This window comes from Natator depressus, chromosome 2 (assembly GCF_965152275.1).
Source record: "Natator depressus isolate rNatDep1 chromosome 2, rNatDep2.hap1, whole genome shotgun sequence".
NCBI classification, from domain to species: Eukaryota; Metazoa; Chordata; order Testudines; family Cheloniidae; genus Natator; species Natator depressus.
Genome location: NC_134235.1, coordinates 181,447,778 through 181,472,010, shown reverse-complemented (window position 1 = coordinate 181,472,010; position 24,233 = coordinate 181,447,778). Strand labels below are relative to the sequence as shown.

Sequence of the window (24,233 nt, the reverse complement as noted above, 5' to 3'; positions counted from 1 at the left end):
GTTCATTACCAATAAAGGTTGGTAACCATTAAAATATGTATGCAACTATAAACTTCACACTAAATTAGGTACTTTTTGTTAATCAGGAGGATACAATTTATCTATACGCCTTTATTTAAGCAATTATATAGCTTAATTTACCTTTATTCAGATTCTTAATTTTTACAGAAAATGATGATTGGTGCATTTCTTATTTACTAGATGGTGTATGCAGTGTAGTTGTAGCCGTGTTGGTTCAAGGATATTAGAGAGACAAGGTGTGGTTGAGGTAATATCTTTCAGTGGACCAACTTCTGTTGGTGAGAGAGACAAGTTTTCAAGCCACAATGAAAGAAAGATATTACTTCACCCACCTTGTCAAGCTCTATTTGGATGGAAATTCAAATTCAGTTAAAATACACCATTTAATTTTTTTAATAAATAAAACTACCTTAAAAGCGCTGAATACGTAAGAAAATCAGTTTATCAAAACATGTTTTCCATTTAAAACTGATTTATTAAACAAAGAAAATATCTGTATTAGTAACTGGAAACAAGCAGTTCAATTCATTATGTCCTTCAGATTTTAGAACTGATAGATCTCATTCTTTCACACCTAATTTTTATTCATTGATTAGAAGAGGAAAACAAGCTGTTCTGCTTTTTCAGCTCTCAGTTGGTTTCTTAACTTTGAATGAACTAGACCTTGAACTGAACTTGTTGAATAAACTGAAATGAAGCAAATATACTCTCTGTATCCGCAGAAGAGACTAATTGCTGTCAAAAGTTGACTAGCACTTTAATAAACTCTGGTTCCAGGTGCTTAGCCAGAGATTTCCCCCAGTTCAGTGGTTTGACTTTCTTTAAATCTTGGCAGAAAACATACTGCTTAATATTATTTTTTTTATTTAATTTAAATGATTTTAAGATTATAGTAAATTTAGTGCTTACAATAGGTTGTCATTTCAAAGTGGATTTTTAATAGGTTTATTTTAAAATAACCTTATTTTTATTTTTTAAATACATTTTTATCCAGCTAGTGCCAGACTAGTAGTCCTCAAAATTTGTTGTCCTGCTGGAGTAAAAGGTCTAACATGCTGCAGGCTGAGGTAAGGATACAGGTAGCTCATAGCTCTCCCAATTGTTGGATCTGAACTTTCAGTGGGAGGTGGCTGGATCTAAAGGACTGTTAAGAGCTGCTGTTTGCCTTTGGTGAGGATTTTGAAAGTGTACCCACTTTCCATTCACTGCCAAGGGTCTCCACACCAGAGTTGCTCTGACAGAAGCTCTCTCTAGACAAGGAAAAAGGCACACAGAGCAGATAGCTGGTAGTCTATGGACAATTCATGGTGCTGAGCTGGGTCAGAGCTCAGAGTGAAAGATGGAATCAACTCAACACATCAAGACTTTCTGCAGAGGTGATGACAGTGCAGAGCATTTGTTTTATAGGTAGCTGACAATGGCCTCAAAGTATCTGCAGTGAAAATTCAAGGGTGTCTTGTTATCCTGACAATGCTTCTGTGAAGGTCATGAATCCTCTGAAAGAGGCAGGAACCAGCTCAGCTTGAAATGGTTTTCTGGAGTGGGGGACTTGAGGCTTTTTCCATTCTCTTCAAACGTGAGAGGTAAACATATGCAAGCTGGCATCTTTTAAGGGAATGCCAGTGCTTTGAATGCTTGAAATACAATTCTTAAACCTACTCTTACCACCTTCAGTATAAGGCCTGTGTCAGTAAGTCCTAGGTGAAAAAACTATAGTTTTATAAGTAAATAAAAGCTAAAACAAAAGGCTGAGGAGAAAACTCTCCCAAAAGAGCAGTAGTTCTTTGAATGCTTGCTCATGTGTATACCACAGTAGGTGTGCACGCGCGCCATGTGCACCGGTGCCAGAAGTTTTTCCCTTAGCAGTACCCATGGGGGGGGGGAGCACCGCTGCAACCCCTGGAGTGGCACCTCTATATCACGCTATAAGGGGAGCCGTGAGGTCCCCCCACCCTCAGTTTCTTCTTGCTGCCAGTGAAGGCACGTCTTGCTCCAGCATTGCTGCAGCCTTTCCAGTTGATCTTAGTGGTACCTTTAGCTAGTTGTTAGTAACTCGTGGAAAGTAGTTTCTCCGTTCTTAGCTTCAAGGCAGACGACTCCTATCGCTGTTCCATGCCAAGGAGTGATTCACTGCTTGGGCGAAACTCACGTGAGTGAATGCTGTAAGATCTGCAGATCTTTCAAGCTGCGCACTAAGACAGAGAGAGACATCAGGCTTCTCGCTCTCCTCATGGAATCAGCACTCACTCCAACTCCGGTACGCTGTGCGGACTCGACACCGGCACCACATGGTCGGTGCGCAGCGAAGCCCTCTCCACCAGTCGGCACCGTTCCCCTTCCAAGAAACGAAGAGCTAGACTTCGCAGCGGCGCCAAGAGAAGGAAGGGGGAAGAGGCTGGTCCCAGGTTGGGCAGCCCTCGGTCTGTCCCTGTCCCCCCCCAGCCCCCAGGCTCGAAATCTCTGACTTGTGCCGAGCGGAGTAGCCCGGCAGCGCCGACACACGCCTCTCCCGCGGTCAGGATGCCGTAGACGCTGGAGGCTCTACAGGCCATACGAGACATTCTGAGCCTGCTGGTGCCTGGGGCACTGCTGGTGGCAGGCCCCTGGTCCCGAGGCAAACCACTGCTGGGCGCTCGACAGGCCTCCCCAGCACAGCGCAGCTCTCACTCTGAAGACCACTCTCTGTCTTGTTCAGTATGCAGCAACTGGTCCACGCGCAGCTCACGTCCACTACCCTCGATGCCAACCAGGGTTCCATCCAGGCAGGAGTCCCCGGGTCCCTCCACGCTATGCAGCAGCGGATGCAGGCACTGAGATAGGTGTCGAAGGCGCTCCTCTTCACGATGCAGCTATCGTAGCCGGTCTCAGCGTGACCAGCGTAAACGCTCCCGCTTGATCTCCCGCTCTGTCAGGCGTCGCACACGGGGCTCCTGCCGCACGTCACTGGCATCGCAGCTCCAGGCGCCAAAGCGAGTCTTGGGACAGTACTTCCGGCGGGTACCAGTCCTTGACGTCGAGGTCCCTGTCCCATGGAAGACAGCATCGTAGGCACTGCCGCTCCTATGGTACTGTTCGGTCGGTGGTGACCTCCGCCTCGGCACCCAGCTGCCCCTCACTGGGCCATACCGCTCAACCGGCGCGGATAGCGCCACCGTGCCCGCAGCATGGACAGTGGCAAGGAGCCCCATGGCAGGGACAATGGTGTCAATGGGCACCGTGGCCGTCGATGCCCACCCAGGCAGGAACCCAAGGGCGTCCGAGGCCCCGTTGGCCTTGCTATCTAGGCAGAGCGACAAGTGGACAGGTCATGAGTTGCTGGCTCCGCGCCTGGACTCCGACGTGGGGGTTGATCCCCCGGCACCGGCTGAGGCCCACAACCCTGTGCCGGCCTCCTCTCCTGCACTGGATGACACCATCACATTACCGCTGCCCTCTGCTCCACAGGAAGACTTCAGGGCGCATCAAGACCTGCTAAAGCGGGTGGTGTCAAGCCTCCAGCTGCAGGCCAAGGAGATGGAGGGCTCGTCTGATTCCCTCTTTAATGTACTGTCCCCCTCGGTGCCTGGCTGTGTGGCTTTACCCCTTCACCAAGGAGTAGCCAACATCTCCAGCGCCTTGTGGCTAACGCCTGCCTCTCTAGCCCCGATTTCCAAGAAGGCTGAGAGGAAGTATTTTGTGTCAGCCAAGAACCATGAATACCTCTACTCCCACCCAGCACCTAACTCTCTGGTGGTGGAATCTGTGAACCACCGGGAGCAGCAGGGCCAGCCCGCACCCACCCCCAAGAATAAAGACACCAGGAGACTAGACTCTTTTGGTAGAAAACTTTACTCCTCTTCGAGTTCCAGCTCAGGGTGGCCAACCATCAGGCCTTACTGTGCCGATATGATTTTAATTTCTGGGAGTCCCTGCCAAAGTTCGAGCCACTCCTCCCAGAGCGGGATAGGAAGGACTTTAAGGCATTGGTGGACAAGGGGGCGATGACAGCCAAAGCTGCCCTGCAGGCAGCATCGGACGCGGCAGATACAGCAGCTCACTCGATGGCCTCCCCAATCTCCATGCGCAGGACATCATGGCTCCTCCTGTCCAGGTTTTCGGCGGAGGCCCAGTCCCTCATGCAGGACCTGCCGTTAGACGGGAAAGCCCTGTTCGCCGAACAGATGGATGTCAGGCTGCATAGGATGAAAGACTCTCGCACCACCCTGCAGACCTTGGGCCTATACATCCCTCCGGCTAAGGACAATGCCAAACCGCAGATGTCAGCTCTTTACAGAGCAGATATGAGCCCCCTTACAAGAGGCCAAGAGACCAAAAGCGCTGGCTTCAGTGACAGTCCCGCTCTGCCCCACAGCCTGGGCCCTCTAAAGGCAAGAGGCAAGAAAAGAAGCGGTTTTGACTATTTGCAGGGGGGCACCAGGGTAGTTGCCATGGAAACCCCCCACTAATAAAGTTTGTGTTCAGCAACCGATTTTCTGCCTTCCATGGGGAATGGTCACGAATAATCTCGGACCGCTGGGTCCTCAACACCATTTCCAAGGGCTACATGTTGCAGTTCGGTTCACCCCCGCCCAACCACCCCCCGTCCCTGGCGGGCTCAGGGGACCCTGAGCACATTCACCTCCTAGGTCAGGAGGTGGAACGGCTACTACGGCTGGGGGCGGAGGAGAGAGTGCCAGTAGAGTTCCAGGGCAGGGGCTTCTACTCCCAATATTTCCTGATCCCAAAGGCGAAAGGGAGTCTCAGGCCCATCCTAGATCTGCGGAATCTCAGTTGGTTTATGGTCCACTCCAAGTTCCGCATGGCGTCCCTGGCTTCTATTATCCTCTCCCTGGACTCGGGGGACTGGTACACGGCCCTGGACCTTCAGGACACGTATTTCCAGATCCATGTTTTTGAAGGGCACAGGCGCTTCCTCCATTTCCTGGTGGAGCCCGACCATTACCAGTTCACGGTTCTCCCGGTTAGCCTATCCACAGTGCGCAGGGTATTCACAAAGTGTATGGCGGTGGCGGCAGCCTACCACAGACGAGAAGGGGTCCAGATGTTCCCATATCTGGACGATTGGCTTCTCAAGGGCAACTCACTGTCTCAGGTGAGGGCCCGTGTGGATCTGCTCCTGTCTACATGCGCCAGTCTCAGCCTGTTGGTAAACGAGACCAAATCAATGCTGGTCCCGATGCAGCGCATAGAATTCATATGGGCACTACTGGACTCCTTAAGGACCACAGCCTCTCTCCCAGTGGGCAGGTTTGAAACCCTCAAAGGTCTCATCGCCTCGGTCACGGCTTTTCCGATGACAACAGCAAGGGCATGCCTTCAGATCCTGGGACACATGGCGGCATGCACGTATGTGGCCCCTCCGGCTATGGCTAGCCTCCCACTTCTCTCAAGCACGGGACGGCCTGGACAAGCTCCTCACGGTACCGACCCTGGTAACTGCCTCCCTACAATGGTAGTCCTCCCTGGGCAACATGCTTCAAGGGGTTCCTTTCTGGGAGACAGCCCCGTCAATAGACCTGGTGTCTGATGCGTCGGACTTGGGCTGGGGAGTCCACATAGGGAACGTGCAAACCCAAGGGATGTCGTCAACCTTGGACGTGTGCCTCCACATAAATGTCAGGGAGCTCAGGGTGATACGGTTCGCGTGTGTGGCTTTCATCACGCAGCTTCACGGCAAGGTGGTCAGAGTCCTTACGGACAACACCGCTGCGATGTTCTACATCAACAGGCAACGTAGCGCACGGTCCTCAGCTGGGAAGCCCTGAGCTTATGGGAGTTCTGTATAGCCCATGACATCTGAGGGCTTTCCGCCTACCGGGCGCCCGCAATGCACAGGCCGATTGCCTCAACAGGGTTTTCTCCCCCCATTACGAGTGGTCGCTCCACTCGGAGGTCACTCACCGGCTCTTCCGAGAGTGGGGAATTCCCCACGTGAACCTGTTTGCGACCCGCCAGAACCGGCGTTGCCCCCTGTTTTGTTCCGGGGTGGGGTTGGGAAGGGACGCGATCTCAGATGTCTTCCTCCTGCAGTGGTCGGACCAGCTTTTCTATGCTTTTCCACCATTTCCCCTTATAGGCAAGGTTCTAGAAAAGTGAAAACAGACAAGGCACGTATCATCCTGAGCTCCCCAGCCTGGCCCCATCAACACCGGTACTTGACCCTACTGGACCTGTTGGCGGCCCCTCCGAGGAGGTTGCCGCTTCACCCAGACCTCCTCTCCCAGAACGGGGGCCGCCTCCTTCATCCCAATCTGGCCACTCTTCACCTGACAGCGTGGCTGCTCAGTGGCTAGACGAGGAGGAGAGGAGGTGTTCTGAGGAAGTCAGGCGGGTCCTCCTGGAAAGTAGGATGCCGTCCACATGCTGGACGTACCTGGCGAAGTGGTCCAGATTTTCCAGGTGGATGAGGGAGCGAGGAGTCTCCCCATTGTCTACACCGCTCCAGCTTATCCTTGAGTACCTCCTGTCCCTTAGGACCCAAGGGCTGGCACCTGCCTCTGTCAGTACACTTGGCGGCCATATCGGCCTTCCACCCGCCGGTGCAAGGGCACTCTGTCTTCTCCCATACTGTGACCTCCCGCTACCTGAGAGGTTGGCCATTCATTCCTGTATGCTAGATCCCCTGTACTGCAATGGGACCTAAACCTGGTGGTGTCCTGCCTCACGGGGCCTCCCTTTGAATCCTGAGCCACGTGTTCCTGGTCTCACCTCTCCGAGAAGGTAGCCTTCCCTGTAGCAATCACGTCGGCCCAACGTGTCTCAGAGCTCAGGGCCTTGACCTCGGAACCTCCACGTACAGTCTTCCACAAGGATAAGGTCTAACTTCGCCCACACCCTGCATTCCTCCCAAAGGTAGTCTCCGCCTTCCATATGGAACAGGACATCTTCCTTCCCATGCTCTGTCCCAAGCCCCATTCCTTCAATGAGGAACGCCGCCTCCACACACTCAATGTACGCAGGGCACTGGCTTTCTACCTGGATCGGATTAAACTGTTCTGTAAATCCTCGCAACTCTTTGTTGCCTCGGCCGAGCATATGAAGGGGCAGCCTATTTCCACCCAGCGCCTTCTTGCTGGATCACCTCATGCATACGCATGTGCTATGATCTGGCAGGGGTTCCCCTGCCACCAATCGTCAGGGCGCACTCAACGAGGGCTCAGGCCTCGTTAGCTGCCTAAGTAGCCCATGTCCCTATCCAGGACATCTGTAGGGCTGCCACCTGGTCTTCAGTTCACACATTCACTGTGCACTATGCAATAGTCTCCCAAACTAGGGATGACGCCGGGTTCGGCAGAGCAGTACATCCAGGAACTTGGGAACTCCTACCCACCTCCAACAGATATAGCTTGGAATCACCTACTGTGGAATACACATGAGCAAGCACTCGAAGAGAGTTACCTGTTTCATAACTGGTATTCTTTGAGATGTGTTGCTCATGTCTATTCCACATCCTGCCCTCTTTCCCCTCTGTTGGAGTTGTCCGGCAAGAAGGAACTGAGGGTGGGGGGAGCTTGTAGCTCCCCACTCCCCTTATAGCATGATATAGAGGCACCACTCCAGGGGTAGCAGCAGTGCTTCCCCCCCCTCACCCCCCGGGTACTGCTAAGGGAAAAACTTCTGGCACCGGTGCACATGGCGTGCACGGACACCTGCAGTGGAATAGACATGAGCAACATGTCTCGAAGAACACCAGTTACAGAACAGGTAACTGTCTTTTACTTCAACATAGTAACTGGGTCTTTGAGGTGATCGCTTGCATGGATACACAGAGTATGCACGAATACATGCATGCAGTGTTCATGTGGCTTATCACAGACACCCAGCTGTGCAACAACCTAAATAGAATTTCTACATCTCTAGAGAGCAAAGGGGGAGTGCTGAGTTTGGCCGTTGCTACAAAGTGCCTTCCCTGGGTCTGTAATGATGAAGTCAAATTATGATTTAAGTGCGTCTTTCTGACTGCTGTGACCCTAAGCTGCTCATTTTGGCAACTGCTTCTCCTGCTCTTCAGGTTTAAGGAGATAGCATTTTAAATATGCCTCTTAGTGCCATTTCATTACTAATCCTTTTGCAGAAGCTAACAGTACAAGTATTTTGAACAGGGTAATCCAAATAGAGTCGCTTGAGGTTGTTCCTAGTCCTGATCATTACCACTGGACATAATAATTAAAAAAAAAGCGTGGACTGAAACATTACATTGTCCTTTTGTCTTGTAGAGCTTATCTCACTGTGAACTGATCACAGATGATGGGATTCTGCATCTGAGCAACAGTACCTGTGGTCATGAAAGGCTCCAGGTCCTCGAGTTAGACAACTGTCTTCTTATCACCGATGTGACCCTAGAGCACCTGGAGAACTGCCACAGTTTGGAGAGAATTGAGTTATATGACTGTCAGCAAGTCACACGAGCAGGAATCAAAAGAATAAGAGTATGTGTTGTGTTTTTAGAGGTTCAGCTTTGGGAAAGAGTCATTTGTGCAATCAGGGGAGCCTGATCCTATCGGATACACTTACAGTAGCTTAACAGAGTTTTCATCCTACCTTCCCTTGCTTTGGACTAAGGATGTTGATTAACATACTTTATAAGATCCCCAGCTTTAGGCATTAGAAGTACCATGGGTATATGATCAAAAATCACCACCCAGTGCCTAATTCCATTTTTAGTCCAAGCTACTGTTGGTATCAGAATAATTGTCCATGCTGATCTTTTCCTCCCACTGATGTAGAGTCCAGCTGTAGCTCTTTGTTTATTTTCTAATGTTTGTTTCCCATTCCCTCAGGGTTTTGTTAAGTGACGGTTGTGTTTTTGTAGGACTGTAGAATTCTTTAAATTCTACCAACCATGCATACTCATTACAATGCAGATATAAATGAAGCATAGGACATTTGGACAGTAGGGGCAGTTAAGCCTGTGGATCTACCTAGTAACAGCAGACCTAACATCCCCTGCCCTTGCAGTATCTGTCTCCCCTCCTCTATGTAACTCCCTGTGTTTTAAGCACAGGAATTTTTCTGCTGAGCATGTGGCAGCATTTAGGGCATAGTGCTGATCCATGGACACAGTAATGCTGTGCTAATTCACTTTCAAATTAATCAGTTTGCACCGATGAAGTCTGCCTCTCGCCCTTGCAGGAGCTGCTAAAGGTACCACCACTCCCTCCCCTGCTGATTTCTGGGCTGAGGTACGCATGGTTGTAGGGGAGACATATAATTAAAAGTCTTGCTTCTATTTCTTCACTGGCAAGAAATCCACCCTCTAGTGATTAACAGCAGAATGAAAGTTAGCCAGCCCACATCTGCAGTGTAAATACCAGTTCAACAGTCACTGATACACTGAGATTTAAGATGATAGCTTTTGGATGAGTGAATGGCCAGGTTCTAGATTATTACAGTGCCTCAACTTGTCCAGTTTTACTGGACATAAGCACTGGGACTTGGCATCCACGTAATGCAGGGTAAACCATTTTTTAAAACATGGCTTGCCTGGATGCACTATCTGTAGATATGAACAGGAAGAAAAGCCTTGACAGTAGTGTGATCTGTCAGCAATAGTTTGGTTTTGCCCTTCATACTTTGTGGTTACATTTTTCATTTGAATTTTCATCTACAGGCTCATTTACCTGATGTGAAAGTTCACGCCTACTTTGCTCCAGTCACCCCTCCTCCTTCTGTAGGAGGAAGTCGACAGCGACTCTGCAGGTGCTGCATTATTCTTTGACAGTAGGAGCATCAGCAAAGGAAGATTGTGGAAACAAAATCAGACTGCAAGTGGCTTGCAGAGTGTCAGTTTCTTAACTGCCGTAGGAGTGATGTTGCCGTCATCCAATTTTGTGCTGGTACTGACTCAAAGGTGTTTTCACAGGTAAAAAGTCTTAATGTTACATGCGGATGTGGAGTAACTGATGCTCTTTTTTTTTTTTTTTAATTACATCTACTCCACCATCCCTGCTGTTGATAGGACAATCCAAGTACCATTTGCTAATGTGGACTGGGGTATTGCAGAGTTGCAGATGCTCAGTGAAAGCCCCAACTCTGTACACCTCACTAAACTGGAATATTAGTTCCTATTTGTAAGCATAATTCAGGGTCTCAATCCAGCATGAGAGTCCAAACTGCTCAATTGTACAATACACACAACCAATTACATCATCAGGTTTAAGGACAAATCAGCTTTAGCAGAAGTTGACCAAAAAAGGGAAAGTAATCATGAAAAATAGCTTCCTATTTTGCTACAGTTTTTAATTTCTACAAAAACTCCCCACCATGTTAAGAGGTAGTAAACCTCCAGAAAACTATTTAATTTAATTTAAACTTTGTTTTATACGAAAGAGCACTCCTCAAATTGTTGAATATTTCTCTAAAGAGTCTTAAGTGTTACCAAGTAGGTTAGGCTAAGAAAGGTATGGCAGTTTGTGCCCTGTACACAGGTCTTTTTATATGCTCTAGCTGAGTAGGTAGAGCTGTTTACACTATAGTGGCTGAAAGAATATTTGTGTATGGTACTTATACTTCCCGCATTGCATCTCCCCATTTAATATATTTAGTCCTAAACAGCAGCTTGGGGGGGGGGGGGGTATTACTGCCTTTTTTACAGAGTTAACTTAATTTGCCCTAGGTCATATCCTAAATCTGTGACAAAGCAAGGAACTGAATGCTAGGCTCCTGCATCCCAGGCCCGTACCCTAACCAATGAGCTGAGTGGTTATCAACCTGTGGTCTATTCAGATTTCCAAAGGGGTCTGCAACTGAAAAAAGGTTGAAAATCACTGGGTTAAGTAATTTAATGTAGTTGACATGGCTGAGCAGATTAAGAGCCCAAACAAGCAGTGGTTTTTGTTTCCTTAAAGAAGGAAAGTTTTGAAGCCAAACTTTTCAGAAACAGAGAGCGTTCAACATGACAATTACATTAATACCTTTAACCTTTTTTTAATCTGGTAGGGTGACATCATGGCCTCATTGACATCAGTAGGCCAGAATTTCAGCTGTAGATTTAAGCCTTCTACAAAGGAGAGTGAAATCTGAATGTAAAACTACAAGTCTAAGGGGGAAGCTACATTTTTAGTGTGTACGGCATCTCTCTATATACTCACTTAGGTACCCAAGCTCAACATTAGCCCTTGAAAGGAAAATATCTTGGGCTTAAAAAAGACTGGTCAACTGATATAGTGTTTAAGTCCTGAAAATGATGTAATGTCATTTGACAAAAACTAATAGACATTCCCCCCCTTAATGGTAAGGCAATATTTCCAGTATGTGTAGCCTAAGCTGTTGGCAAAACATAGCTGAATGCAGTGTGTACATTTACACCTCACCCTTAAAACTGATCTTAATCTGGAATGTTTACAACTATGTTTTAAAACGTTAATGTGAAAATTTAAGGCAGCTTTTGACAGCTGCACTTCTGTTGTATGCAGATCTGTGAACTTAAGATACTGACATAGCTGAAAATCTATATGAATATGGTATAAAGACCTAGTATTAAACTTTGGGGGGTTCAGCTTTGCAGCAACAGCAAAAATTCCTGGATTAGTTTTCATATTATGTATATACTTGTATTATCAAGATTCCCATTTATGGAATTTTCTTAGCAGAACATTGGGGGAAGACCAAAATTAAATGTGAACTCAGTGCAACTTGTCAGAATGAGTAGTTGTGTGTTGCCTTAGGTTTGGCTCATTTTTATGGATCTTATTGTGAGGGCATTAAAGTTGTACAAAAACCAAAATTTAACATATGCCTACACTAAGAAAAATGATATAGGAAACAAATAAACAATCAGCTGATAATTTACTTGAACTTCTGTTTCACTGAAAGCCATTAATATTTTACTCTTTAAAAAAAAGTATGTGGTTTTGGTCAAGCTGAAATTAATTAGTTCTTTCAATTTGTTTTCTAAAATATTGCTGGGGAGCTGAATTATCTGCTCTGAAGTGCATTGCTCCTACTAACAATGTTAATTCTATCTTAGCAGAAAAATAAGCACATTTACAAAATTATTGAAAAACATTTATTATACTTAAATTGAAATGTGTACATCTTAAAATAAAAGCAATTTGCTGGTGCCATAATTTAATTCCAATTTCAAGTGAGCTGGACAAACTACTATACACTTCCTTTAAATTTAGTTGGATACTTTCCAATCAAGGATTTTTCCACTCTTTTAAAACATTTGGGATTTGAAAATGGTGCTGAGGTGAAATGACAACTGTCAGTTCAATAAACTACCAATACCCAAAGATGAACAATTTATAGGCAGAAGAAACTTGAACTTAAGTCCACAAAATTCCATTTTATCAGTGTAGAAAAACATTTGTTTGCAGAATTGCTACAGCTTTAAAAAGGCTTTCTTGGTAAGCACTTAACCCAGCTAAAGAAGGAATTAAATCATATCAAAGTAGCATTTTGCATGTTGTAGTAGTTTTTGTTCTCTATAAATGATTTCGCACTACAGCATTCAAAACTTTCAAATTGATTTAAAGGGAGGGGGGATACTGTGAGTAAAAGGGGGATTTTTCTGCCTTTGAAAAATCTTCCCCAAAGTACCAAAATAATAATACATACTCATAAGTGGACATTAATATTAAATGTTTGAATAGCAGTGCCATACATTTGACAATTTCAAGGAAAAACTCAATTTTGAAAAGCACATTGCCTGTTTCAAAAATAAGTATTTGGTCATATGGAAGAGGCACTGTAAGAAAAAAATTTACAGTATCAATCTGAGAATAAAGAAATCACAGAAAAGGTCAAGATACCTGCCCATAAAGAGTGATTATAGCAAGACATACCTGCTACTAAAGAGATTAAGTGGTGTATATTTAGTGTTTCTTGAGCAATGTAATTGACAGTACTTAAAGCTGTGTTGTAGCCCCTTGGTGCCAGTGGGTCACATTTCCCCCCCAAAAACCAACCCCCCCCCCCATCATTACTGGCAGTTTGTTGTTTTTAAATCCACCATTTTAAAAAGCAAAAAAAACCAAAAAAAAAAAAAAACAACCACCCTGCAGCAATGCTTCTTAGAGAAACTGGAAACTAAAAATTAAGGATGCATAGGCAATTATTTTTCCATTAAATTTGTTAAAAGCAAAACAATTACTTCGTACCCCACAGGATTTATGTTAATCCTTTCAACAAGGTACTGTCAATAATGCAGTTTGCTGCATGCATATATTGCATCTGGCTAGGACTTATTAAAATCCTGTTCTGGCATTTACATTTCTTACATACACAATTTACACAGGGAAGCTGTTTTGACAGCTTCCCTCTCAAAGACCCAACAACCTGATCACTATCATCTTAACTACTCATCTCCACACAGATTACTATGTGCTCTGCTAACATCAAAAAATAAAATCAGCATAAGATACAAGCAAGTAATAGACAAACTGGCACAGAAAGGTAAATGCCCCAGAATAAGTTTACATTCATCTCCAAACTGGACACAGTATAATAGGAAAGCAATACTGCTTCTAGAAACTGTATCTACTGGCCATAATTTGCCTTTTCAGTAAAGGGCAAGCACCTTTGCTTATATTGTCTTCCATGCCTGTACATAGGCTGTCATGGCATTATACCTCTTATGAGGACACTTAGCTATGGCAGTGATAAGAAAGTTCACCTATCAAACAACTCATTAGAAAGGTCTTGTGTTTTCAATATGAAACATTTTATATGGTGAAGTCCAATCCTAAGAGTTTTTGGATGTTCTTCATCGTCATTAAGCATGACTTCATTCTGCATTGGAATATCAGTCCAGTATATATCCTCTCTCTCTATATATATATATATGACATCATTTCAGAATTATATGGAAACCTTCACCATTTTCAGCTGCAGAGAAGAAAAAGGACAGGTTTAGATGAAAGAATGGCATCCCTTTACCCAAGACCCCAGCCACTGAAGATACTAACCAGTGTATTAAAACAGTCTAAAATTCATGTAAGTTATTGACACTCATATTGAAAAGCAAACTTTTAACTACTAATTTGATACTGTGTTATCGTATGACCTGACCATTTTGGGAATAAAAACAGCAAACTTTCCCAGCAGAACACATTCTGCACCACTTTCCAACAATACTGACACACTAATAACTTAAGCTCAAATTATCTTGAATGTAATTTTAAATATCTAGACACTTGCTTTGCTACTTTTATTTCTAGTACTTTTGTTCCCATTTCAATGCATGCAGTCCTCCTACTTTCCTGTTTTTGATCTCTCTCATCAGTTCTGGGTTAGTTATCCTAAAATAAAGCAGGTAAATTAGCAAAACAAGTGTGTGAATATATAGAATAGGAAACCCATTTGCCCTGTAGCCCAGAACATCAGGATGCAAATAAAGCCGTGGGCCTTTTGAAACAAATGCAGTAGATAGTTACTGAACTTCTGAAAAATATTTTTCAAAATAATGTTAATATCCATAGAAGAGTGCAGATTCACTAGGAGTAGAAATTAGTGACTGAATATATTTATAGACACAACACCACAAAATTTTGGGGGAAAAGCTGGATTTATGACAGATGCCTGCTGCTATTTTTTATTTTTAGCCAGAAGATCTAAATGTAAGAGAGATCTGATTAATGACAAGCCACAGAGACAAACCTCCTGGTATGATGTTAAGAGACCCCCTACAAATAAATTTTTAACACCTTGTAGATGTAAAAGTGATGAATCCAAGGCATTTGAATGTGTTATGTATTAGCTGTAAGACATTGTATATAGTGCGCAAATATGGAAGGAATAGGGGCTGGAAAACACATCTGAGGCATGTAAGCAACACCAGGAAGTGTGAGACCACCAGGCTAGGGATAGTGATGAAGCAAGCTGGAAAGCAGGAAGAAGTATGCATGTAATGCCAGCCTAAGCATGTGCAGCCACTAAATGATTTTTTTTTTAGTTTTATACAAATGTGAATTGGGACAGCCAGCTAGAGTAGCATATACACCAAGATCACAAGAGGGATTCGTAGCAACCCTACCTAAAATAATGCTCTATCTGTTGGCTCTCTAACCTTTGTAAATTTGTTCTGCATCAGGCTGCAACCTTCAATTTTTATTACCCACTGTGGTATATTTCTATCTTTGAAACTTTAAAATACATCCCTATATAACTTAAAGTACTGTTGGAGTATCTCGAACACCAGTGAGCACTGATACAACAGTGCTTTAGAATCACACTTAAATCCTGTGAACTGTTAGTTTTAAAGTGACGTTTGGGGATTAGATTTGGATCAGGTTACTTCACTCAAATTTTCAAGACAGCTATACTGGCATGAATTTATATCTAATAAGTAACAATCTCTAGATGAAGCTTTATCTAAAAGAAAAAGCATTAGACCTTTCATATGATAAAAATCTCTTAATTTGGAGTTGAAAGCAATAGTTTCCACCTCTTTCCCTCAAGTCATTTTACTTGGCTGCACTGTTACTTGTCTGTAGAAACAACACTGCTGGCATGTCTATGAGCAAAACTCTGCCTCTTAGTTAAAATCTAGAAGCTATTTAGACCAGTTATCTCCATTATTACAAACAATAATATACCTTTTATTGCGGTGACTAAGAAGCAACTCTCATCTTGAAAGTTCTGAACCATCTAGAAAGAAAAAGGAGATATTAAAATCCCAATTTTGTACCATCTAGGACAGGAGTGGGCAAACATTTTGGCCTGAGGGCCATATATGGGTGGGGAAATTCCATGAATGTAGGGTTGGGGCAGGGAGGGAGTACAGTGTGCAGGAATGGGTGCAGGAGGGGGCTTAGTGCAGGGGGTTCGGGCGCTTACCTGGAGCAGCTCCAGGGTGGCAGCGGTGTGCAGCAGGGCTAAGGCAGGCTCCCTGCCTGCCCTGGCCGTGCGCTGCTCCCAGAAGCTGCCCACACCACATCCCTGCCACCTCACAGGGGAGGGGTGGGGTGGAGACCGAGGGCTCCACCCACTACCATTGCCTGCAGGTACCTCCCCCGAAGCTCCCATTGGCCGCAGTTCCCCCTTCCCGGCCAATGGGAGCTGCCAGGGGTTGTGCCTACAGGCAAGAGCAATACACAATGCCCTCTGCCCCCCCCAGGGGTGCAGGGACATTGTGCCAGCCACTTCTGGGAGCGGTGTAGAGCCCGCGGTGCCACAGGGATGGCAATCCCACGGCCCGGATCCAAAGCCCTGATAGGCCGCATCCAGCCCGCAGGCCATAGTTTGCCCACCCCTGATCTAGGAGGCCAGCAAGCCAGTTAAGCAATTTGAATACCAAAGTGATCCATAAATATTTCTAAACAGGCACTCTATGCAACTATTTTCATAATATTTTTCTCAGTATATGTAGTTATAGACAAAATATATTAGTACAACGTACTAGATTTCCCCAAAAGGAGCTACTAAAATGTCAAAGTATAAGTACAAGCATAATTTTTTGATATTTCATTTACAACATCACTACTTAAAGGGCTCCAGCATTATGTGGCTAGGATCTTTGTCTGCATGAACTGCTTAAGTAATTTGCAGCTAACAATAAACCTTGCTACTTGCATACTATGTTTCTTCAATATGTATCTAGACAAGATGACAAATTGCATCTCATAATTAACTGCCTACATAGTAAATCTCATTCCCATAATCTTTCAGTTCTTAAATTACTAATTGTGAGGAAGAGATAAATTACACAAACCAAAGTGTCAGTTAACTCTTCGATTTTTTTTTTTTTTTTTTTACACTGTTGCAAGGTAAAGACTTCATATTATTACAATTGATGTACATGCAACATCATGAAAATATTAATGTTCAAATATTATATACTACTGGGACCTTCTCTCAGATCCCTTGTGCCCTAGTCATTACTATACTGCCAGTAATGAATTCTGTACTAGGATAACCGCTCACACCATAATCTGGTTAAGCCACATTCTACTCTGAGTTTCATGGAATGTCTTTTTGACCTTTGGGAGTGAAGAAAGGAGAACTTCAATCTTTCGTTCCAGTCACACTGTTGCTATGAAAAACACAAGGTCTAAGTATCAGAAGACATTAAGGGTGTGCTACATACTCTGCAAGAGAAAAAAGCAGTGCTGCTCAGAGAAACCTGCCTAAAGAAAGTGTGGATACAAATGTGTTTTAAAATAAACCACAACTCTTAACTTAAAACTTACCAACTTTTAATTTGTAAACTTGTCAGTTTTGAAATAACAATTTATTTTAAAAAGCAAATGAAACAATGGAAAAGTTTTTAAAAAACAAAAAAATTTCGTTACCTGATCACTAACGAGGATGTGGATACCAGTAGGACCCTGCCTGTAAACCTGATTAATCTGATGCAAAGGAATATTAAACACCAAAGCAAGCTTGCGAGTGACTTCTGAGGCTGCCATTTCTTCTAAGTAGATTGCATGATAAACTAGAAGAAAAAAGCTTTTTACTTTTAATAAGAATTATACTGTCATTGATAATCATTTAGGTGAAAACACATTTCTGTAAGGTTGTAAAATTTACATCCCCCCACTTTAAAGTTCACTTTTTTTTTGGTTGGTTTTAAACTGTTCTTGGTCTGCAGTACCTTCTTAGAAACTTGAATACCTTTTTCTACAGTGCTGTCCTTTGGCAAACACTGATTCTTCCCATTCTCTAGTTCATTCATGTGCACAAACCACCATGACTTTTCCTTCAATCTCGTCAGAGTGATCAATTTTCAGCACAGTTCTATGAATAGGGCTAGTTTGCGTTTGTTTTGATACTGAAACAACCTTCAAAGCATCCGTAGGACAAATTTTACAGTATCATGTATAAAATTACCTTTAAAAAATCCATTTTAGTTCTGCTACAAAAATTACTGGAAAACTTTTAAACCATCACATTATCTACCATATTCTATTTTTAAGGCAGATAATAAATTTGGCCTGAGCTACAAGACTGTAATCACTTTGCTTCATGAGTTTTCTTACAAAGAAAGCTCTCTATGGAGTCCACCCAGATGATTTCCCCCTTAATCTCCCCCTTCAATTTTATATAACTTGATATGGTAAAAGTGAGGGTGTACAGCAAAATAAACCATGGTCACAGTTTCTTATTTTCCAAACAGCAGCATGGCTGTGGGCAGTTTAATGCTTGGTTTTGAATGTTACAGATTTATACAATTGTGGGTTCCCAGAGATGAAAATTAAAAAAAAACTTTATACCAATGTCACTTAACAACTGATATCAATCTTTGGTCAGATTTGTTGTACATGTTGCTGGGAATGCTCTAATAAATGAAAAGAGGCAGAAGTGTCTAGCAGTTACATATTTGGATATGCCCTCCCCCCCTTCTTTTTTCACAGCAATTTTGAACCTTAGACGTGTTAGCCATTATCAAATTTAATGAGAAACTACACTTATCCAAGAGGAAGTTCTAGCTTATTTAACATAGGACATACAGTAGAACCTCAGAGTTACAAACACCTCGGGAATGGAGGTTGTTTGTAACTCTAAACAAAATGTTGTGGTTGTTCTTTCAAAAGTTTCACAACTGAACAGTGACGTCATACAGCTCTGAAACTTTACTATGCAGAAAAAATGCTGCTTTCCCTTTATTTTTTTAGTAATTTATTTTTTAACACAGTACTGTACTCGCTGCTTTTTTGGGTGTGGGGGGTGTCTGCTGCTGCCTGATAGCGTACTTCTGGTTCCAATGAGATATGTGGTTGATTAGGTAGTTCGTAACTCCAAGGTTCTACTGTACTCCATACAGATACTGCCTCTCTCTGCCCCAGTTTCCTGGCTGGGAAACATTTAAGTGCTGGTATACGATCTTCAGCCAGTCATACCAACCCAACCCCCCCCCCAGCCCCACCCCCAATCAGATTTCCTGTGGAAAGTCTCCACTCTCTCCAAAAAGTTGATGTAAGTGAAAGAGAAGTGTAGCTTCAGGTAGTTCCAGTGACTAATAATAGAAGCAACGTGGATTTACTTGTTCTTTAATGTGATTGCTCTGTAATGTACTAAGTCACATTCTCAGTAGTGGTGGAAACAGAGCCGTTACCTGCCAGACAAACACTAGTAAGATCACATGCTTTAATACACTCCTCAGCTATTTTTCCTTATCCAAACCACACTAGTTTCATTTCAAGTATATAAAGTCCTATCAGTTTGAAATGGATATGAACATAAGTTCCTTCAATTACAGTTGTACATTCACCTAAAGTGAATTTCTTGGCAGACCACCATGGATCATTTGAATGCTCATTAACTACATTATCCATGCAACAAAAACAAAACCTTAGATTTTTTTTCAAGCCACTTAAAAGCCTAGTTTATATTAAATTTTCTGTTCTTGAAGGTGTGATGTGTACCACCATAGAAGCACATCTACCACTTCTGGCTTATAGTCTTAAGAGTGCAGTCATCTCTGCAATGCTAAAACTGTGTCACCATTAATCCACTTTCCTCTGCATATTCACTTTCTGGATACGTTTTTATTGATGCTATGCACATGAGTAAAGCCACAATTCTAGCAGTTTATAAATTAGTCTAAACTATTATATTTCATTGAAAATCTATTCTCAGCTCCTCTTTTTCCTCTCCTCGTGTTTATTTCAAACCTTTCATTGCTTAGTAAGTTATAAAGAGAGCACTGTGTGATCATACCATATATTGCACCATTGCTGTTATCACCATTGGCTGCATCTTGCTGCCTTTCCAGTTGTATGCTCCTCAGTGGCTCCTGGCAGACATAGATGGTTAAACGGGGCCTAACAGACCTGCAATTTACAAAGGATACATATAATTTTAAAAACAAACACACTTGTCCAAAAACGGTGTGAAGGATTTATATCTATCTTATTTCAGTTTCCTTGCATTAACAATGGGTATTTAAAATTTCGCTGCTTTACAAGCTATTTAAAAACAAACAAAAAACCCCTCATACAAACTGTCACCAGTGGCTTAATCTAATGATCTAGTCTCAGAACCATTGAGATGCCAGATGCTGGTAAATTTAATTTTAAAAATTAATTCAACAATTTAAAATCAGACACAAGACTTGCTTACAACGGAATCCTGGAACACAGCTACTGAATAGCAATAATTACAGCTCTTATAAAGACAGTATGTTACTAAATATATATTATCAGTTTCGTTTGTCATTAGAATTCTGTATTTGTTAATTATTTAGCAGCCATGACCTCAAAAAATTTAGGTTCTTTATAGCTCACCTAAATGAGAAGTTTTGTCTCTTGGCAACAAACCCATCCGTCTTCAAGAAATCAGTACTGCCCAACTGCATTGCTACCAGTCTTACAGTCTACCTTTGAACTCATCAGTGCCTGCATCATATCTGTAGCCTGCCCTGAAGGTGTACACAAAACAGTCTTCTTTTGAGCACATTACTGCCAACTCCTGAGACAGCTAAACAGGCATATGCCAACCTAATTCTCAATTCATATCTCCCAAATCCCCTATTCTAAGAAAGGCACATTACTGTGATTGGACAAAAACACTTAAATGTAAACTTGGCATTTTACCTGGATTTCAGTGCATTATATAGCCGAATACCATCGGCTGGACCACAGATTTGTACCAGGTCCTCTCTTGTCAGCTTTAATAAATCAGCACCTGGAGAAATTCAGAAGAGCAGGATTTAGCTAGTTTCTTTTAGGACAAGGAAGCTCAAAAGAATCCAATATTCATTAAAAACAAGTTACAAAATTGGCCCTTGAAAAACAATGCAACTCTGCAAGATAAACATCAACAGCAAAGGCTAAGATGATTTTGATAACACTGCAAAACACACAAGAAATAATTACCTGATTTTCAGAGAAAGTAGCACCCCTAGCTCCAGCTTAATTCAGCACCCTTGAAAATCAGGTAATATGACTGCAAAATGTCACCGGTTTTAGTAAAAATGGTTTTAAAATACTAGACTGCTCTATAGATAAATCATAGTTTAACTGGCTTAAGAAAAAGTTAAGAGATTTACACCTGGGCTAATGTTTCAGTCAGATGCAAAATGGAGGAAAAAATACACCAATAGGAGTATTGTTTTATCACGGCCTGCTGATCCTTATATTGTAGTATAGCTTTTGTGATACCATTTATTTTAGACTGTGTGCACTGAAAATGCTCTGGTTACATTGCTGTTCACTAGAAAAACCTATGCATATCAGAAAATCTGGATGAAAAAGAAGTTCCTCTGACACCCACCACAGTCGCTAGATGTCCATATGTTAACTGTATCAAGAACCTCAGAGAGCAGGGCTTCAGCATATATTTACCAAATTCTGGCAACATGTAATGCTATGCCACAAGATCAGCTGCTGTCTACTTTACCTCCAACCTTCTCTAATTTGAGTCAGTTACCAAAGAACAGTCTCACAAATGGTATCAAGATCCACATTTACAGAGGAATAACTATTTCTACCATCTGCCAAACAATAAAAAGACCACAATATTAAGTGCAGTTCTACTCTGAAAAGTGATTATGCAAAAATGGCACCTTCCTAATAGACACAGCTGCATCCTAGGGTGTATTCAGAGTCAGATCATCTTACATGACAATTCCCCCCCCTCCCCATTTTTTAATCCTATTAGCCTTGCAGAGCCAACACAGCAGTAACATAACATGTTCAATTCCATTTCTTTCTTGTGCAACAGAATTGTGTATTGAATTCTGATTTTAAGGCTTATGTCCCCCTGCAAATGTACTGAAAAAGAGGTTACGCAGATGTCACTGAGGGCATAGTCTGAAAATTCAGCTCCAGCTTGGCAGAGGTACTTCAGGGTCTTGATGTGTAGTGGAGAAGATGGTGCAGAAAGGTCTACATTTATTAGACACTGGGGATTTTTTTAGCCAAGGGAAACTATACAGAAGGAGTGACTCCATCTTAATCAAAATGGAACCAGACTGATGGCACAAAATAAATGAGGTTTTTGACTGAGTTTTTAAACTAGGAGCTTGGGGGAAGAGGACAGGAGCCAAGCAGTACAGAGACATCTTTCAAAGATATCAGTAATTATAAGGAATAGTACTATGTAGCCAATAAAGGGTAGCACAAAATGCAACTGATCTAGAAGAGGGACAGGAAAACCAGAGGAAACTTTTGAGAAATAAAAGAAGAATAATAGAATAATAATAAAAACAAAATGTCAAAAAAAAAAACAAAAACCCACAACAACCTTACAAGTGTTTATGTACAAATGAGAAGCTAAAAAAGCAAAAGTAAGTCAACTAGAATTCCTCAGAACAAAAGACGATTCTGATATAATAGATATTAGAGATGTGGAATGACAAAAGTTAGAATACTGTAATACCAGGCTATAAACTATGTAAGACAGACTAGGCCAATTAGGTAGAGTAGTCTTGCATCTTAAGGATTCCATAGAGTCTAGTGAGATAATCATTCTAAGCGAGAGGACCATGCACTTGAATTTGTATTGATATGAATCCTAAGCTTTAAGAATGTAAATATATTAGTACAGCTATGTTATTGGCCTCTGGATCAAGAAAGGAAACCTAATGCAGAATGTTGAGAGAACACAGAGGCAGCAAAACTTAAAAAAAAGTAAAGTGAGAGTTCAACTATTCACATATAAACTAAATGGCACAATGGGGCAAAGTTTAGAGAAACACTTTCAACATTTTAAGCGATTTCTTATTTCTGGAACGCAAGAGGAGAGGCTATTCTCAACTTACACTCAAATAACACACAAGAGTTAGTTCGAAAGTGTCATTAGCTGTGCTGCTAAGTAATAGACTGATCACAATAGAATTAGAGTCAAAATTCTAGGGGGATGCAAGATACCAAAAAGTGACACACTGACAGTTTCAGAAAGACCGATTTTAATAGAATGAGAGTAGTCAAAAAGTCCCTAAAGGCAAAACTTAAAGAAAGTAAAATCCTTAGAAGTGGCATGCATACTAAAGAAAACAATAGACTCGGACGACCTGCATGCCACTGAACAAAAAGGGAACCAGGCAGTAAAGTGTAAAGCAGCATGGTGAAATTATAAGGTTCATGAAGTTACTTGAACCAAAACAGCTATCCTTCAAAATTTGGAAATTTGACGCTAGTCAGACAGCAGCATAAATTATAGCAGGCAAGAAGAGCCAAAATGGATTTCAAAGAGCAAATAGCTAAATATGTAAAAACGAACAAAAAGTTTAGTACATCAGAAGCAGAAAGATTGCAAAAGAATCAGTGAGATCTGCTAGATCACTACAGACTAAAGAGAACAAGAAGGCATATACGAGTCAGAGACCACCAGAGAAGAAAGGCATCCAGCAACAAGTCTGGGTTTATATTTTCTCTGGAATAGAAGTTTGTGCATTTGGTATTGTCTTCTGTGAACAATGAGGGGTTCTTAATTGATGGAATATGAGATCTAAAACATACTTCAGCTACCACTCATATTTGACCACTGCATGCCTCCATAAAATGTCTCCCAGGTTGAGGACGACCTCTGGGAGGTGTATACACAATGGGATAATCCTGTAGTGATGGCACTGTTTCTAGAGCCTGATGGCTTCCTGGTACAGAGGGGATTACCACATTCCTCCCTGTTTGTATATAGTGCATAGCAGACATGTCTGTGAGGATTGGTACCATGGAATTCCAAAGGAGGACAGGAACACTATGCAGGCTAGACTGATGGCCCTCAGCTTCAAGATGGTCAAATATAATCACAGATCCTGGACCCACGTGTCTTGCACCTGCAGGTGGTTCATGAGGCCATCCCACCCTGTTCCTGGATTGTTTGTGATAAATGTCAGTCAGGGAGGGGACAGAGTCAGATCCCTTTCTGTATGTTCACTGGATCCAGCCACATCAGCTCTTGTAGGATGTGGGACAGGACTGTGACTTTTTTGTTCACGTGGTGTCCAGACAGGGCATACACAGACCTTAGCCACAGTTGTAAGGGCTGAAGATGAATTCTGGCAAGCAGTGTTACATATGTACATGGCAACATAAGGCCTAAGATCTCCAGACATGCACACACAATCATAGTTGGGTTTGACTACAGGTAGTTTACCATCAACTGGTGACACTGGACTCTGCTCTATGGCAGGTAGACTGACTAATAGGGAGTTGATCACAGCTCCTATAAACCCTCTCATCTGAGATGTTGTTGGGGATTATTTCTCATTACTCATGTGGAGTTCTAGTTGGGGGAACAGAGAGAAAACTTATCCAAGGCTGTTGCACTCTCCTGTTGGGATCTGCATCTGATCAGCCTGTCATCCAAGTAAGGATAGACATGGA

The 24,233-nt window shown here is 42.8% G+C and overlaps 2 protein-coding genes and 1 long non-coding RNA gene across 5 annotated transcripts in view; 1 reads left to right on the top strand and 2 right to left on the bottom strand.

Moving 5' to 3' along the window:
• The window catches only part of FBXL2 (F-box and leucine rich repeat protein 2), a 128,696-nt gene extending 116,703 nt beyond the window's left edge, over window positions 1–11,993 (top strand). The window contains exons 13-14 of one of the 2 annotated variants that reach the window (XM_074945489.1): window positions 8,238–8,450; window positions 9,632–11,993. In XM_074945489.1, the coding sequence (XP_074801590.1) occupies window positions 8,238–8,450; window positions 9,632–9,739 (321 nt within the window). In that variant the 3' untranslated portion in view covers window positions 9,740–11,993. The remainder of the gene's footprint in view (window positions 1–8,237; window positions 8,451–9,631) is intronic. The other variant, XM_074945488.1, reaches the window with a different exon arrangement.
• LOC141982917 (uncharacterized) lies at window positions 3,811–7,425 on the bottom strand. The gene is made up of 3 exons (XR_012638242.1): window positions 6,730–7,425; window positions 5,923–6,105; window positions 3,811–5,161 (listed from the first exon to the last, which is right to left on the bottom strand). It is a non-coding gene; the product is annotated as an uncharacterized LOC141982917 (long non-coding RNA).
• A 952-nt stretch (window positions 11,994–12,945) lies between the features above and the next one.
• Window positions 12,946–24,233, bottom strand: part of UBP1 (upstream binding protein 1) — a 59,349-nt gene continuing 48,061 nt past the window's right edge. Inside the window, exons 12-16 of one of the 2 annotated variants that reach the window (XM_074945485.1) lie at window positions 20,499–20,589; window positions 19,624–19,736; window positions 17,256–17,398; window positions 15,561–15,612; window positions 12,946–13,851 (exon numbers count right to left, since the gene is read on the bottom strand). In XM_074945485.1, the coding sequence (XP_074801586.1) occupies window positions 13,814–13,851; window positions 15,561–15,612; window positions 17,256–17,398; window positions 19,624–19,736; window positions 20,499–20,589 (437 nt within the window). In that variant the 3' untranslated portion in view covers window positions 12,946–13,813. The remainder of the gene's footprint in view (window positions 13,852–15,560; window positions 15,613–17,255; window positions 17,399–19,623; window positions 19,737–20,498; window positions 20,590–24,233) is intronic. The other variant, XM_074945486.1, reaches the window with a different exon arrangement.